The sequence below is a fragment of the Lissotriton helveticus genome, chromosome 10 (assembly GCF_964261635.1).
Source record: "Lissotriton helveticus chromosome 10, aLisHel1.1, whole genome shotgun sequence".
NCBI classification, from domain to species: domain Eukaryota; kingdom Metazoa; phylum Chordata; class Amphibia; order Caudata; family Salamandridae; genus Lissotriton; species Lissotriton helveticus.
Genome location: NC_136071.1, coordinates 82,260,400 through 82,273,486, shown reverse-complemented (window position 1 = coordinate 82,273,486; position 13,087 = coordinate 82,260,400). Strand labels below are relative to the sequence as shown.

The window sequence follows — 13,087 nt, the reverse complement described above, 5'->3', positions numbered from 1 at the left end:
AAGGGACCCTTAATGTTTTACCTTTCTTCACTGACGGTATGCCTGACTTTAAGTGATTTCCAGCTACGGGCTCAATTTCCCTTCCCACCTCCCTCTTTTTTCCTTGTAACTTGTTTGTGTTTATTGTTTTCTTGTAGTAAATGATGCAATTAATGTAACTATCCACATCTATGTAAAGCGCTCTGATACCTCCGGCGTCCCCCCACTTATTTTACCAGGTGGACGCCGTACCCCCCTGCCAAACAGCTGGACTTCACTCTTTGGCTTCTAAGGGACGAGATCGGAGCTCACAGCACGCTTCTCACGCGCTGGCTTCTCAGATGCAATCGCATCTAAGGGGTGAGCGAGGGGAGGAAATGAGCCCGATGGTGCAAGCCACCTTTCGTGACGTCACTTCCGGTTGTGACATCACCTTTGGTGACAGCGTCCCCCCACTTCTTTTTTTGGGACTTGTGCCCTGCATATAATAGTGGAAAAGCTTTGACTTAAGTCCTGGTGACACGAAGACAATGTTGCTGCTCCTTAGTTTCAAAAAGAGAAGGGAAATCCAGAGAGAAAATGACTTTCTGTAAAGGATTCCCCTTCCCCTACAACGCTCAACTGGCATGACCTCATGCCGTAACTTCTCCATTAGTGAGAAGTGAGCAGTGTGAACACGCGCACATCAATGCTCAGCTATTGCCATTGTAAATGACAATGCCATTTATTTATATGTTTTTAAAACCAACACATTAATAAAAAATGTGTCATTTACAATGACAATAGCTCTAACTTTTGCAAAGGCGAGACCGTTGCATTGTAAATGCTTGTTATAGTGTGTATTTACTTTAAAGGAGAGCTGTGTTAAATTATAATAGGCTCTTCAACAAATCATTCCCTTATTTAGGGGTTCAATCTTGAGATTAAAACAAGCACCTTGGAATATTACATTCCAGTTCCTATTTGCCTCTGATAAAAGGGTCACTGCTGGGCCAATAGATCTATCACTGGTGATTCTGCAATATTGCACTGTTTGAGCTCTCTTAGCTGTAGCGATATGTATTCTGAATTAATTGTAGAGACCTTTCACAAAACAGTGTCAATAGCAAGGATTTAGGCATAAGAGCATCACAGGTGGTGCATGAAAGGGTGGAGCACATCAGGAGCAGCCCAAACTGTAGAGACTGGGTAGAATTTTGACGTGCGTTCTCAAAATAGCTCTCAACCCTGCAAGAAATAATCTAACAAAGGGACATGCAATCATCGAAATTGTTGGGGATGCTGAGTGGTGGAAACTGGATTTATTTTATTTTATGTATTGCCATTTAATTTGTGGATCATACAAACTAAACCTGTTTTGGAATGTTGCTGGTTTTAAATGAAAAAAAGAAAAATTGGTGAGACAACCACTGAGCTTTTGTTGCAAAATGCTAGAGTACCTGCCCATTCCAGCATATCTTCGATGGCCTCTGCAGCTCCGGGCACCAGGCGGCTTTGGTCTGTGTCTTCCAGGCGAAGGATAAAGCTCCCCCTCTGCTGTTGGGCAAAAATGTAATTGTAGAGAGCTGTACGAAGACCACCTAAATGGAGGAAGCCTTAAAAAAAACAGACCACAAATGGAGATTATTAGCTGCATGCCATGTTCAAGATCCCTGCAAATATGTGTCAAAAGTTGTAAAACCAAAATTATGTGGTAAAGGATGCAGCCACAGAATTGTAAAAATCCAGTGGCCAGCAATATTGCCCACTGTTTTGCCAATAATTTATTGATGAAGGTAAACTGTAACATTTTAATTGCAATCAGTGCCCACTGTTAGCTTCATTTTCAGGAAAATTGCTTTTTCAAGCCACCCTACCCAAAAATAAATATGTAATTAAAAAAAGACATAATGGGTGCTCATGTGTAATATGTTCCTATATTGCCATGTTGGGGTTCTTATGATTTCGGCTGTTTGGTTTCCATGGTTACCAATAAATAAATATATATATATATATATATATATATATATATATATATATATATATATTTTCAAAACCAAAGAGAGTTGTCCCCTCGAAAGAAACCTCACACTGGTAGTATCCTTTTGCGTTTATTGCATGTAAGCTACAGCCAAGTTGATGTAACATCACCACCATCCTTTTTCGGCCGACGCGTTTCGTGCTTCCAAAGCACTTTTTCACAGGCTGGAACAGAGGGCATTGCGCCGAGCAGAGAAGCACCTGTTTTCTGTCCTGAAACCCGCCCTTGTGGGCGTGCACAGCCGCGCTGTATCCTAGTTTCTGTAGTGCTTTTCAGTGTTACTACAGTGAGTTGCTCGACGAGGTCTCCATGAAAGTTCAATTGTTACCCCAGTGGGTTAGGAAATGTCATATTCAAACTTCGCTGCACATTGAACTTTACAGCACGCACCACCAGTCCCCTTGTTGCTGTATGCAGGCTCGCGTTCAGCAAGGGTCCGCTTCTATGCGGCGGGGCTTCCTTCCCGGCAGGACTGGCCGGAACAATTTCAAAACCAAAGAGAGTTGTCCCCTCGAAAGAAACCTCACACTGGTAGTATCCTTTTGCGTTTATTGCATGTAAGCTACAGCCAAGTTGATGTAACATCACCACCATCCTTTTTCGGCCGACGCGTTTCGTGCTTCCAAAGCACTTTTTCACAGGCTGGAACAGAGGGCATTGCGCCGAGCAGAGAAGCACCTGTTTTCTGTCCTGAAACCCACCCTTGTGGGCGTGCACAGCCGCGCTGTATCCTGGTTTCTGTAGTGCTTTTCAGTGTTACTACAGTGAGTTGCTCGACGAGGTCTCCATGAAAGTTCAATTGTTACCCCAGTGGGTTAGGAAATGTCATATTCAAACTTCGCTGCACATTGAACCTTACAGCACGCACCACCAGTCCCCTTGTTGCTGTATGCAGGCTCGCGTTCAGCAAGGGTCCGCTTCTATGCGGCGGGCTTCCTTCCCGGCAGGACTGGCCGGAACAATTTCAAAACCAAAGAGAGTTGTCCCCTCGAAAGAAACCTCACACTGGTAGTATCCTTTTGCGTTTATTGCATGTAAGCTACAGCCAAGTTGATGTAACATCACCACCATCCTTTTTCGGCCGACGCGTTTCGTGCTTCCAAAGCACTTTTTCACAGGCTGGAACAGAGGGCATTGCGCCGAGCAGAGAAGCACCTGTTTTCTGTCCTGAAACCCGCCCTTGTGGGCGTGCACAGCCGCGCTGTATCCTGGTTTCTGTAGTGCTTTTCAGTGTTACTACAGTGAGTTGCTCGACGAGGTCTCCATGAAAGTTCAATTGTTACCCCAGTGGGTTAGGAAATGTCATATTCAAACTTCGCTGCACATTGAACCTTACAGCACGCACCACCAGTCCCCTTGTTGCTGTATGCAGGCTCGCGTTCAGCAAGGGTCCGCTTCTATGCGGCGGGGCTTCCTTCCCGGCAGGACTGGCCGGAACAATTTCAAAACCAAAGAGAGTTGTCCCCTCGAAAGAAACCTCACACTGGTAGTATCCTTTTGCGTTTATTGCATGTAAGCTACAGCCAAGTTGATGTAACATCACCACCATCCTTTTTCGGCCGACGCGTTTCGTGCTTCCAAAGCACTTTTTCACAGGCTGGAACAGAGGGCATTGCGCCGAGCAGAGAAGCACCTGTTTTCTGTCCCGAAACCCGCCCTTGTGGGCGTGCACAGCCGCGCTGTATCCTGGTTTCTGTAGTGCTTTTCAGTGTTACTACAGTGAGTTGCTCAACGAGGTCTCCATGAAAGTTCAATTGTTACCCCAGTGGGTTAGGAAATGTCATATTCAAACGTCGCTGCACATTGAACCTTACAGCACGCACCACCAGTCCCCTTGTTGCTGTATGCAGGCTCGCGTTCAGCAAGGGTCCGCTTCTATGCGGCGGGGCTTCCTTCCCGGCAGGACTGGCCGGAACAATTTCAAAACCAAAGAGAGTTGTCCCCTCGAAAGAAACCTCACACTGGTAGTATCCTTTTGCGTTTATTGCATGTAAGCTACAGCCAAGTTGATGTAACATCACCACCATCCTTTTTCGGCCGACGCGTTTCGTGCTTCCAAAGCACTTTTTCACAGGCTGGAACAGAGGGCATTGCGCCGAGCAGAGAAGCACCTGTTTTCTGTCCTGAAACCCGCCCTTGTGGGCGTGCACAGCCGCGCTGTATCCTGGTTTCTGTAGTGCTTTTCAGTGTTACTACAGTGAGTTGCTCGACGAGGTCTTGTCATATTCAAACTTCGCTGCACATTGAACCTTACAGCACGCACGACCAGTCCCCTTGCTGCTGTATGCAGGCTCGCGTTCAGCAAGGGTCCGCTTCTATGCGGCGGGGCTTCCTTCCCGGCAGGACTGGCCGGAACAATTTCAAAACCAAAGAGAGTTGTCCCCTCGAAAGAAACCTCACACTGGTAGTATCCTTTTGCGTTTATTGCATGTAAGCTACAGCCAAGTTGATGTAACATCACCACCATCCTTTTTCGGCCGACGCGTTTCGTGCTTCCAAAGCACTTTTTCACAGGCTGGAACAGAGGGCATTGCGCCGAGCAAAGAAGCACCTGTTTTCTGTCCTGAAACCCGCCCTTGTGGGCGTGCACAGCCGCGCTGTATCCTGGTTTCTGTAGTGCTTTTCAGTGTTACTACAGTGAGTTGCTCGACGAGGTCTCCATGAAAGTTCAATTGTTACCCCAGTGGGTTAGGAAATGTCATATTCAAACTTCGCTGCACATTGACCCTTACAGCACGCACCACCAGTCCCCTTGTTGCTGTATGCAGGCTCGCGTTCAGCAAGGGTCCGCTTCTATGCGGCGGGGCTTCCTTCCCGGCAGGACTGGCCGGAACAATTTCAAAACCAAAGAGAGTTGTCCCCTCGAAAGAAACCTCACACTGGTAGTATCCTTTTGCGTTTATTGCATGTAAGCTACAGCCAAGTTGATGCAACATCACCACCATCCTTTTTCGGCCGACGCGTTTCGTGCTTCCAAAGCACTTTTTCACAGGCTGGAACAGAGGGCATTGCGCCGAGCAGAGAAGCACCTGTTTTCTGTCCTGAAACCCGCCCTTGTGGGCGTGCACAGCCGCGCTGTATCCTGGTTTCTGTAGTGCTTTTCAGTGTTACTACAGTGAGTTGCTCGACGAGGTCTCCATGAAAGTTCAATTGTTACCCCAGTGGGTTAGGAAATGTCATATTCAAACTTCGCTGCACATTGAACCTTACAGCACGCACCACCAGTCCCCTTGTTGCTGTATGCAGGCTCGCGTTCAGCAAGGGTCCGCTTCTATGCGGTGGGGCTTCCTTCCCGGCAGGACTGGCCGGAACAATTTCAAAACCAAAGAGAGTTGTCCCCTCGAAAGAAACCTCACACTGGTAGTATCCTTTTGCGTTTATTGCATGTAAGCTACAGCCAAGTTGATGTAACATCACCACCATCCTTTTTCGGCCGACGCGTTTCGTGCTTCCAAAGCACTTTTTCACAGGCTGGAACAGAGGGCATTGCGCCGAGCAGAGAAGCACCTGTTTTCTGTCCTGAAACCCGCCCTTGTGGGCGTGCACAGCCGCACTGTATCCTGGTTTCTGTAGTGCTTTTCAGTGTTACTACAGTGAGTTGCTCGACGAGGTCTCCATGAAAGTTCAATTGTTACCCCAGTGGGTTAGGAAATGTCATATTCAAACTTCGCTGCAGGACTGGCCGGAACAATTTCAAAACCAAAGAGAGTTGTCCCCTCGAAAGAAACCTCACACTGGTAGTATCCTTTTGCGTTTATTGCATGTAAGCTACAGTTCTTTCGAGGGGACAACTCTCTTTGGTTTTGAAATTGTTCCGGCCAGTCCTGCCGGGAAGGAAGCCCCGCCGCATAGAAGCGGACCCTTGCTGAACGCGAGCCTGCATACAGCAACAAGGGGACTGGTGGTGCGTGCTGTAAGGTTCAATGTGCAGCGAAGTTTGAATATGACATTTCCTAACCCACTGGGGTAACAATTGAACTTTCATGGAGACCTCGTCGAGCAACTCACTGTAGTAACACTGAAAAGCACTACAGAAACCAGGATACAGCGCGGCTGTGCACGCCCACAAGGGCGGGTTTCAGGACAGAAAACAGGTGCTTCTCTGCTCGGCGCAATGCCCTCTGTTCCAGCCTGTGAAAAAGTGCTTTGGAAGCACGAAACGCGTCGGCCGAAAAAGGATGGTGGTGATGTTACATCAACTTGGCTGTAGCTTACATGCAATAAACGCAAAAGGATACTACCAGTGTGAGGTTTCTTTCTAGGGGACAACTCTCTTTGGTTTTGATATATATATATACACACACACACACACACACACACACACACATACATACACTTCTATATATATATATGTGGTTTTGTTTACCAATGATTGGTTTGAAGAAGGTTTAATTGAAATTTTTAAAAATGGCACCACTATCGTTACCAAGGCTTATGCCGAAACGCGTAGATAACCTCAGCGAATAAACTCAAGTTTTGTGAAAATCTACTGATGGAGTGCCATTCTCTTCATTTACGTGGAAGGGGTGTTTCTTTGAATTATTTACAGGCTGGCAGGCGCCTCACTCTGGCACCGCCGATGATTGGGAGCACGCTGGCAGAGGAAGCCACAAGCCCATGAAGAAGTGCTAGGAAGCATGAAACACGTCGGGCTTTACTTTGGACTTTTTATGTGAGGACAGCTTTTCGTGTCTCATGCAACAACCTCCATTACATTTTTGGCAACAATTCTCCTTTGTGGGCCTCTCCATTAGCAGGTCAACTGTCGTTGGATAGATATATATATATATATATACACACACACACACACACACACACACACACACAAAAACATACACGTACATATACACACATACATACACACACACACACATACATATACACACAACTTGCGCCATCCACCATGTTGTTCTCTTGATAGCCGTTTCGTTTGTTTCTGTACCAATGACAAATTGCTATGTAAGGTGTGTACTGTATGCATTGGTAACTAGAACTGGTGAATTATAATGTATTCTGCATTTAAACAGAAACCATAACTTAGTTGTTAAATGCGCGTTTCCAGTGACTGTTTCCAGTGAATGGCCAAAGGGCACCGAGCACAATTTTCTGAGGGCAGCCAACCCCAGAAATGTTCTATCTCATTAGGTTCGGGTTCAAAAAAAGTCTGTTTGATGTTTGTCAACACACAGAGGCATCAATGCAAAAAAATAAGATGATGGATGGAATGCTTGAATTAATCTCAGTCACTGGCAATCGCTTGAGGCTACATCCTAATCCATTGTTTTTCGCCCACCATACCACCTCAGTTTGTTGCTGCAGTTGCTGTCCTAAGTGCGATGGGTATGCCCAGTCGTGGGTCCCGTCCTCAGTGTGCCACTGGAATCAAGCAACGCCTGGCTGATAAGCCCTTATGTCGGTAAAACCGATCCTAGGTTGCTTGTATTTCAGCTCAGGGAGGACCTAGCTTGGTAATTGGGGCTGGACTGTTCCTGTGAGGAGCAAGGTCAAGGCTGATTTGCATATGGCTGGGGCCAAACTGAGGTGGGATGATGGGCAAAAAATGATGGATTGGGACGTGAGCCCGAGCGACTGCCAGTGGCCGAGATTAATTCAAGCATTACATCCATCACCCTGTTGTTGATGCACACACAGAGGCAAGCATGTAGCAAGGAAAGAGGCTTTGACTGGTCTGAGAGAAAGCAAACAAGGCACAAGAAGCATTGTTCAGAAGTTTATGAGCAAATAGTTTAGGAGTTTAATGTGCATTATGTGGGTTTCAGAAAGATCAGTAGGGAAATTGTGAAAATATGAGTTACTGAAGAAGCGAAGAATGCTGGCAATAAACATGTTGGCAAGTGCACCGCAAAAGTTTCAAATGGAACACATATCGCATGCATGATTACTACAGACAATTATGCTATGATTCTGGGCAAAAGCAAAAATAGTAATCCTGAGATAAAGAAAACAAAAGAAGAAGGTGTTCATTTATCACCGACTGCTTATCATGAATTTAAATTCTGATGGGGGTCCTTTGGGTGATGAATGTTAAAATGTGTCCAAGTTCTTGTTTAATGCGATTTTGTAACAAAACGCTGAAGTCTCGCATTGGTCACCCTTTTATGAAACAATATCGTTTCAAGCATTCTGTCTGTGGATAAGACTAGTGCCTTTTGAAAGACCGGAGTCAATTTATTTGCCTTAGAATAGCATTCTAATCATTAATTCTTAGGGTTCGCTCTTTACATAAACACTAATTCAGTCTAGTTATTGCAGCACTGTAACAAATGAAATTTGAGAGGCCTTGTAAAGAAATGTAACGCAAGGCAGCTGCTTGTGGTAAGTTACATTTAAATTTGGAAGGCCTTCCATGGGTGGAACATGGACATTCCCATGAATCCACCCATGGATGTTGCAGTATTCCCAAATTTACAAAGACTTGTAAAACCTGGGAATGTGTCAAAATGCTATGCTTTCCCAAGTGTGGAGTAATGAGGAGAAATATCTTTATTTCTTTTCGTTATTTCTTCTTTACACATGTGCTGTGGCATTTTGCAGCAAACATAGAAAGATGACAAAGCCGGTAGGGTTTGTTTTTGTGCAGGAAGGGTACCGTTCCTGCACAAGAATAATCTTGCCTCTAACGAAGGCACACTTGCACTTGCGTGCAAGGGTGTCTGTGTTGGGGCCAGGCAGCACACAGTGCTACAGCATAAGGAGAGAGCAAAAATGCGCCATATCTTTGTAAATATGACAAAGCATGTCTGCCCTCTCCCTTTCACGCAACACAGCAACTTTTTTTGCAGTCTTGCGTTGCATGAAAGATTGGTAAATGTGCCACTGTGTCTCTACAAAGCTAGAAATGCAAAGCGCTAAGACTCTCACACAGAGGAAATGTCCTAGAAAGCACCAATAGTGCCAAAGGAAAGGACCTGCTTGGCAGATGACTGACAATCACATTTTTCGCAAATGTTTGCAGCATAAACGACAATGCCAATGGGCTCCGTTTCTACGTTCGGCCACAAACTTGGGTGACTGTGTCAAAACTTTACACTTTGAGTAGTTTGCACACTTTCCCAAATTTAATTTACTTTTGCCTAAGATTTGTTTGGGGTGAATTGTCCTGAAAATCTGCTTTTCGAAGTCTCCTACGGATATCTGGGTCATATGTATCAAGCAAATTCGCAAAGGCCGAAATTCACAGAATTTCGGCCTTTGCGAACGCGAATTTGCTAAATGGTACGTATGAAGCAAAATCTGGTGCAAAACAAGGAATCGCACAATTTGAGATTCCTTATTTTGCAATTGCATTTAAGGAATCGCAAATTTTGCGATTCCTTAAATGCAATGTATGAAGCAAAAAAAATTGCAAAATGTCTTTAAGGAGTCGCAAATTACCACCAACTTCTAGTTAGTGGTAAGGTGCGAATTCCATGAAAAATGCACATTTTTGCATTTTTCAAAGTGCCATGTGATGCACATACATGCCCTTAGGGCATGTATGAGCGCCACATGTGCACCCATGCATATGTCAGGGGTGCAACAGGGTGTCCTTTGGACACCCCTGCACCCGTGAAATTATTCTCAATTTGCGATTAGCAAATTGCGAATCGCAAATTGAGAATAACTTCCCATTCATTCCTATGGGCCTCCAAAGAAATCCAAAGCCCACCAGGACAAGACCTGGCACTAATGCTACCTTTATTTTGTTTTTGAAACGTTCTCCTGATGTTCGTGGTACAGCTTCAGACGTTTTGTTCCTGCAGGTTGTTTTAGCTGCAGCAAAGCCTCCCCAAACCTAAGCACCCCATCAGTGGCGCCTCTAGATATGATTGTTTGGACGATCATCAAGACTGTAAACATGTGTGATATATATATATATATATATATACACACACATATACACACACATGGCAATTTAAACTTTTTAAGCAGACTGTGAATTAAGCATTACTAGTTTGAGAAAGGGGCAGTGGTATTCGGAGTGTCTCAACCACTCTTCACAACACTCTCTTCTGCCGCCTCTCTGTTAAACACACTCTTTTTCCTCCTCGTATGTTTCTGAAACACAGTCTGCTTACCCCACGTCTCTTCTCTTTCCTTTTCAGCACTTGTTTCTCTCTCCTGCATGTACCTTCTAATATCCCCTTTACTTCAACATAGCCACACACAACACACCCACATATAAGCACTGCATTTTCTTTTTGTTGCTTTAGCACTGTACCTCCTTCGCACACATTTGCATATAATCACAATCCCAACTGGTAAATGTGACCATTATTCAGTTCGCTCTGCAAAGCGGCTAAGGATTGGATTTTGGATGGGAATATATTCCGAACACTTTTATGACCCAGTGGCAGGCAAAATGAGAAGTTCAGATGATGCTCAACCTGAACTGTCCACTCACACCCCAAACTCATACAGCTACAGAGTCAACTATTTTCACCCTGCCCACAACAGGAGTAATGTGGTGCAAGAAACAACTACAGAAACACACCATCCTGGTAAAAGCAAATAGTGTTAGGGCATGCAAGAGTAAGGAAAAGGTGGAATGTAAAAAGGAACAACAACAGTTTTTCTAGGCTGAGAGTGCAGTGTCTGTTTTTGCTGGCTATCCCCGGTACTAGGGAACAAGGGGCAGGTTTTTTACAGATGGGGTACCAGTACCTTCCAACACTCCTCTCCCACACCCCCGGCTATGCCACTATCCCCATTAACTGCCCTCCTCTCCCAGTCTTTGCCCCGCTCCAGTAAACGCCCACCATCATGCCTGTCAAGTATCACGCATCGTGTGTGACACTAACGCATTTCAGTGTGGTGTTCCGCATTACCGCACTAAAATGCATTGTCACGCATAATTGTAATCATGCCAGTCTGATACTGGCTACTCGGCAGTGCCAGTGCGAACACTTTACTACATTGACCAGAGTCCTTAGGGGCGACACCGCCGGTGTGTGAGTAGTGTGCGACCCCACCCCCATTTGTAACTTTAAAGCTCCCTTGAGCAGCGGGCTGACGAGCCTGGGATCCCGCACCTACGCGCCTGAGTGGTACTATACCTGGCAGATATTGGCAGATATTGGCAGCCATCGGCAACCCCAGTACACGGCCTATCCCTGCTGATGAGGGGTAATACCCCGAAACACGTGTCCAGGGATGGCGAAGACAGCGAAGATAGCAGAAGATCGAAAGATGATGCATCGCGAACACTTTACTACATTGACCAGAGTCCTTAGGGGCGACACCGCCGGTGTGTGACTAGTGTGCCTCCCCACCCCCATTTGTAACTTTAAAGCTCCCTTGAGCAGCGGGCTGACGAGCCTGGGATCCCGCACCTACGCGCCTGAGTGGTACTATACCTGGCAGATATTGGCAGCCATCGGCAACCCCAGTACACGGCCTATCCCTGCTGATGAGGGGTAATACCCGAAACACGTGTCCAGGGATGGCGAAGACAGCGAAGATAGCAGAAGATCGAAAGATGATGCATCGCGAACACTTTACTACATTGACCAGAGTCCTTAGGGGCGACACCGCCGGTGTGTGAGTAGTGTGCGACCCCACCCCCATTTGAAAAATCTTTCATACCTTCCCTTCATGAAGTCAAAGGAGAACCAGTCGGTTGAAGAGAATTTCACATTATACTTCTGAAAACAATTTATGTAGGGCCCTCAGAGTCTGTTCATCTGTGCAGCTTGCAGGCTCTGTATTCACATCAGGTTATGCTAGAATTGCAAGTGGTCTCATAAAGTGTAGCAGAGACGATATAGGGACTCGTTGAGCAGCTCTTTTTCTGAGAAGTTTTCATGGAGTACAAGTTTCAGCTTTGTGCCGAATTTAACTGCACATCTTTATTTTTCTTGTTTTTGTTCATGTGCGCAGGACTGCTTGGCAATACCCCTGATAGTAATTTTTTTTTATAATTGTGCCACAGCCATGGTTTTCTTATGAGCTGCCACTTGTCTGCCCTGTTACAGCTGAGAACTGACTGTACATCACATAGCAGTCTGTCTTCTCACTGACTGTAAGCTGTGTTAGTAGTTGCTCGCACCTTGGTCAGGTGATTGTGAGACCCACTGGTGCTTGCCAACGTAACTTCTCAGTGCACCAAGCATCACTGAGTCAGCAGAGCCTGTAGTGTATCTCTGTGTGACAAACTGTGAGTGGGGTGATGGTGCCACCAGCAGGGTTTGGCAGGTAGTGGGTGGCATGCAGGACCAGGGCGCACTGCTCAGTACTACAGCTTGTGGATTATGATGTGACTCGTTTTAGAGTTCCTTGTTGCTCCAATGGGAGTAATTTCTGAAATGTATATATTTCTCGTGCCTTCATTGCTAGATTTTGCTCGCAAGAAAGTGTCACTCATAGTTGTTGAAATGTCACTCCTAATTATACTGAAATTAAGAAAATGTCACACATAGCAATCTGAAACCTTGGCAGCTATGCACCATACCTGTGGGGCTGGGAGCGAAGCGTACTCTCACAGCGTTTTTGGCGGCCACTGGCCCCGCTGCATACCCCCGGATCACATGGCCTCTACATACGACCGCTCTCAACAACCGAGGAAGGTCGTTAGACAGAGGCCCCATAGCCGCGGACTTTCCTAGCAAGCGAGCCAGCTCGGATCACCCACAACCTGCCCTGCAGACATGCGAGAGATGGCGACTTCCGGGAATGGAGGGCAACTGGCCAATCAGGAATAAGCGAGGCAAATGTCTCCGCCCTCTTAAAGCACCAGCAGTTCGCGCGCTATATTATACAAGCTTAGAGGACGAGCAAAGAACTAGAGCGCTAACTTCACCGTTATAAACGCCAGCAGGCTGTAGGAAGAAGTCAAGTCACACTCCTCTCAGTGGAGTGTCAGCCAGCTGTTATTGATCTGTTCCCCGGCAGCACTCGTAGGCATTGATAGTACTGTTCTGTTCCTTCCTGGGAGTAGTTATCAGAGTTGCCTTTATGTCTGATCATACCCATGGGCAAGGTTTATGAGGGATACTAAATTTGCTTCCTGGGAATCTGTTCTTTTAAACACCTAATCTTTCAAGTTGAAATCAGGCAATCCCCTTACTTTCCTAAGGTATTTTTTCATTG

At 46.0% G+C, this 13,087-nt stretch overlaps 1 protein-coding gene across 1 annotated transcript in view; it reads right to left on the bottom strand.

The window, feature by feature from the left end:
• EARS2 (glutamyl-tRNA synthetase 2, mitochondrial) overlaps positions 1-12,662 on the bottom strand; it is a 54,879-nt gene extending 42,217 nt beyond the window's left edge. Inside the window, exons 1-2 of the mRNA XM_078664787.1 lie at positions 12,450-12,662; positions 1,419-1,574 (exon numbers count right to left, since the gene is read on the bottom strand). Of these exons, the coding sequence (XP_078520913.1) occupies positions 1,419-1,574; positions 12,450-12,585 (292 nt within the window). The 5' untranslated portion in view covers positions 12,586-12,662. The remainder of the gene's footprint in view (positions 1-1,418; positions 1,575-12,449) is intronic.
• Positions 12,663-13,087: the final 425 nt, after the last annotated feature.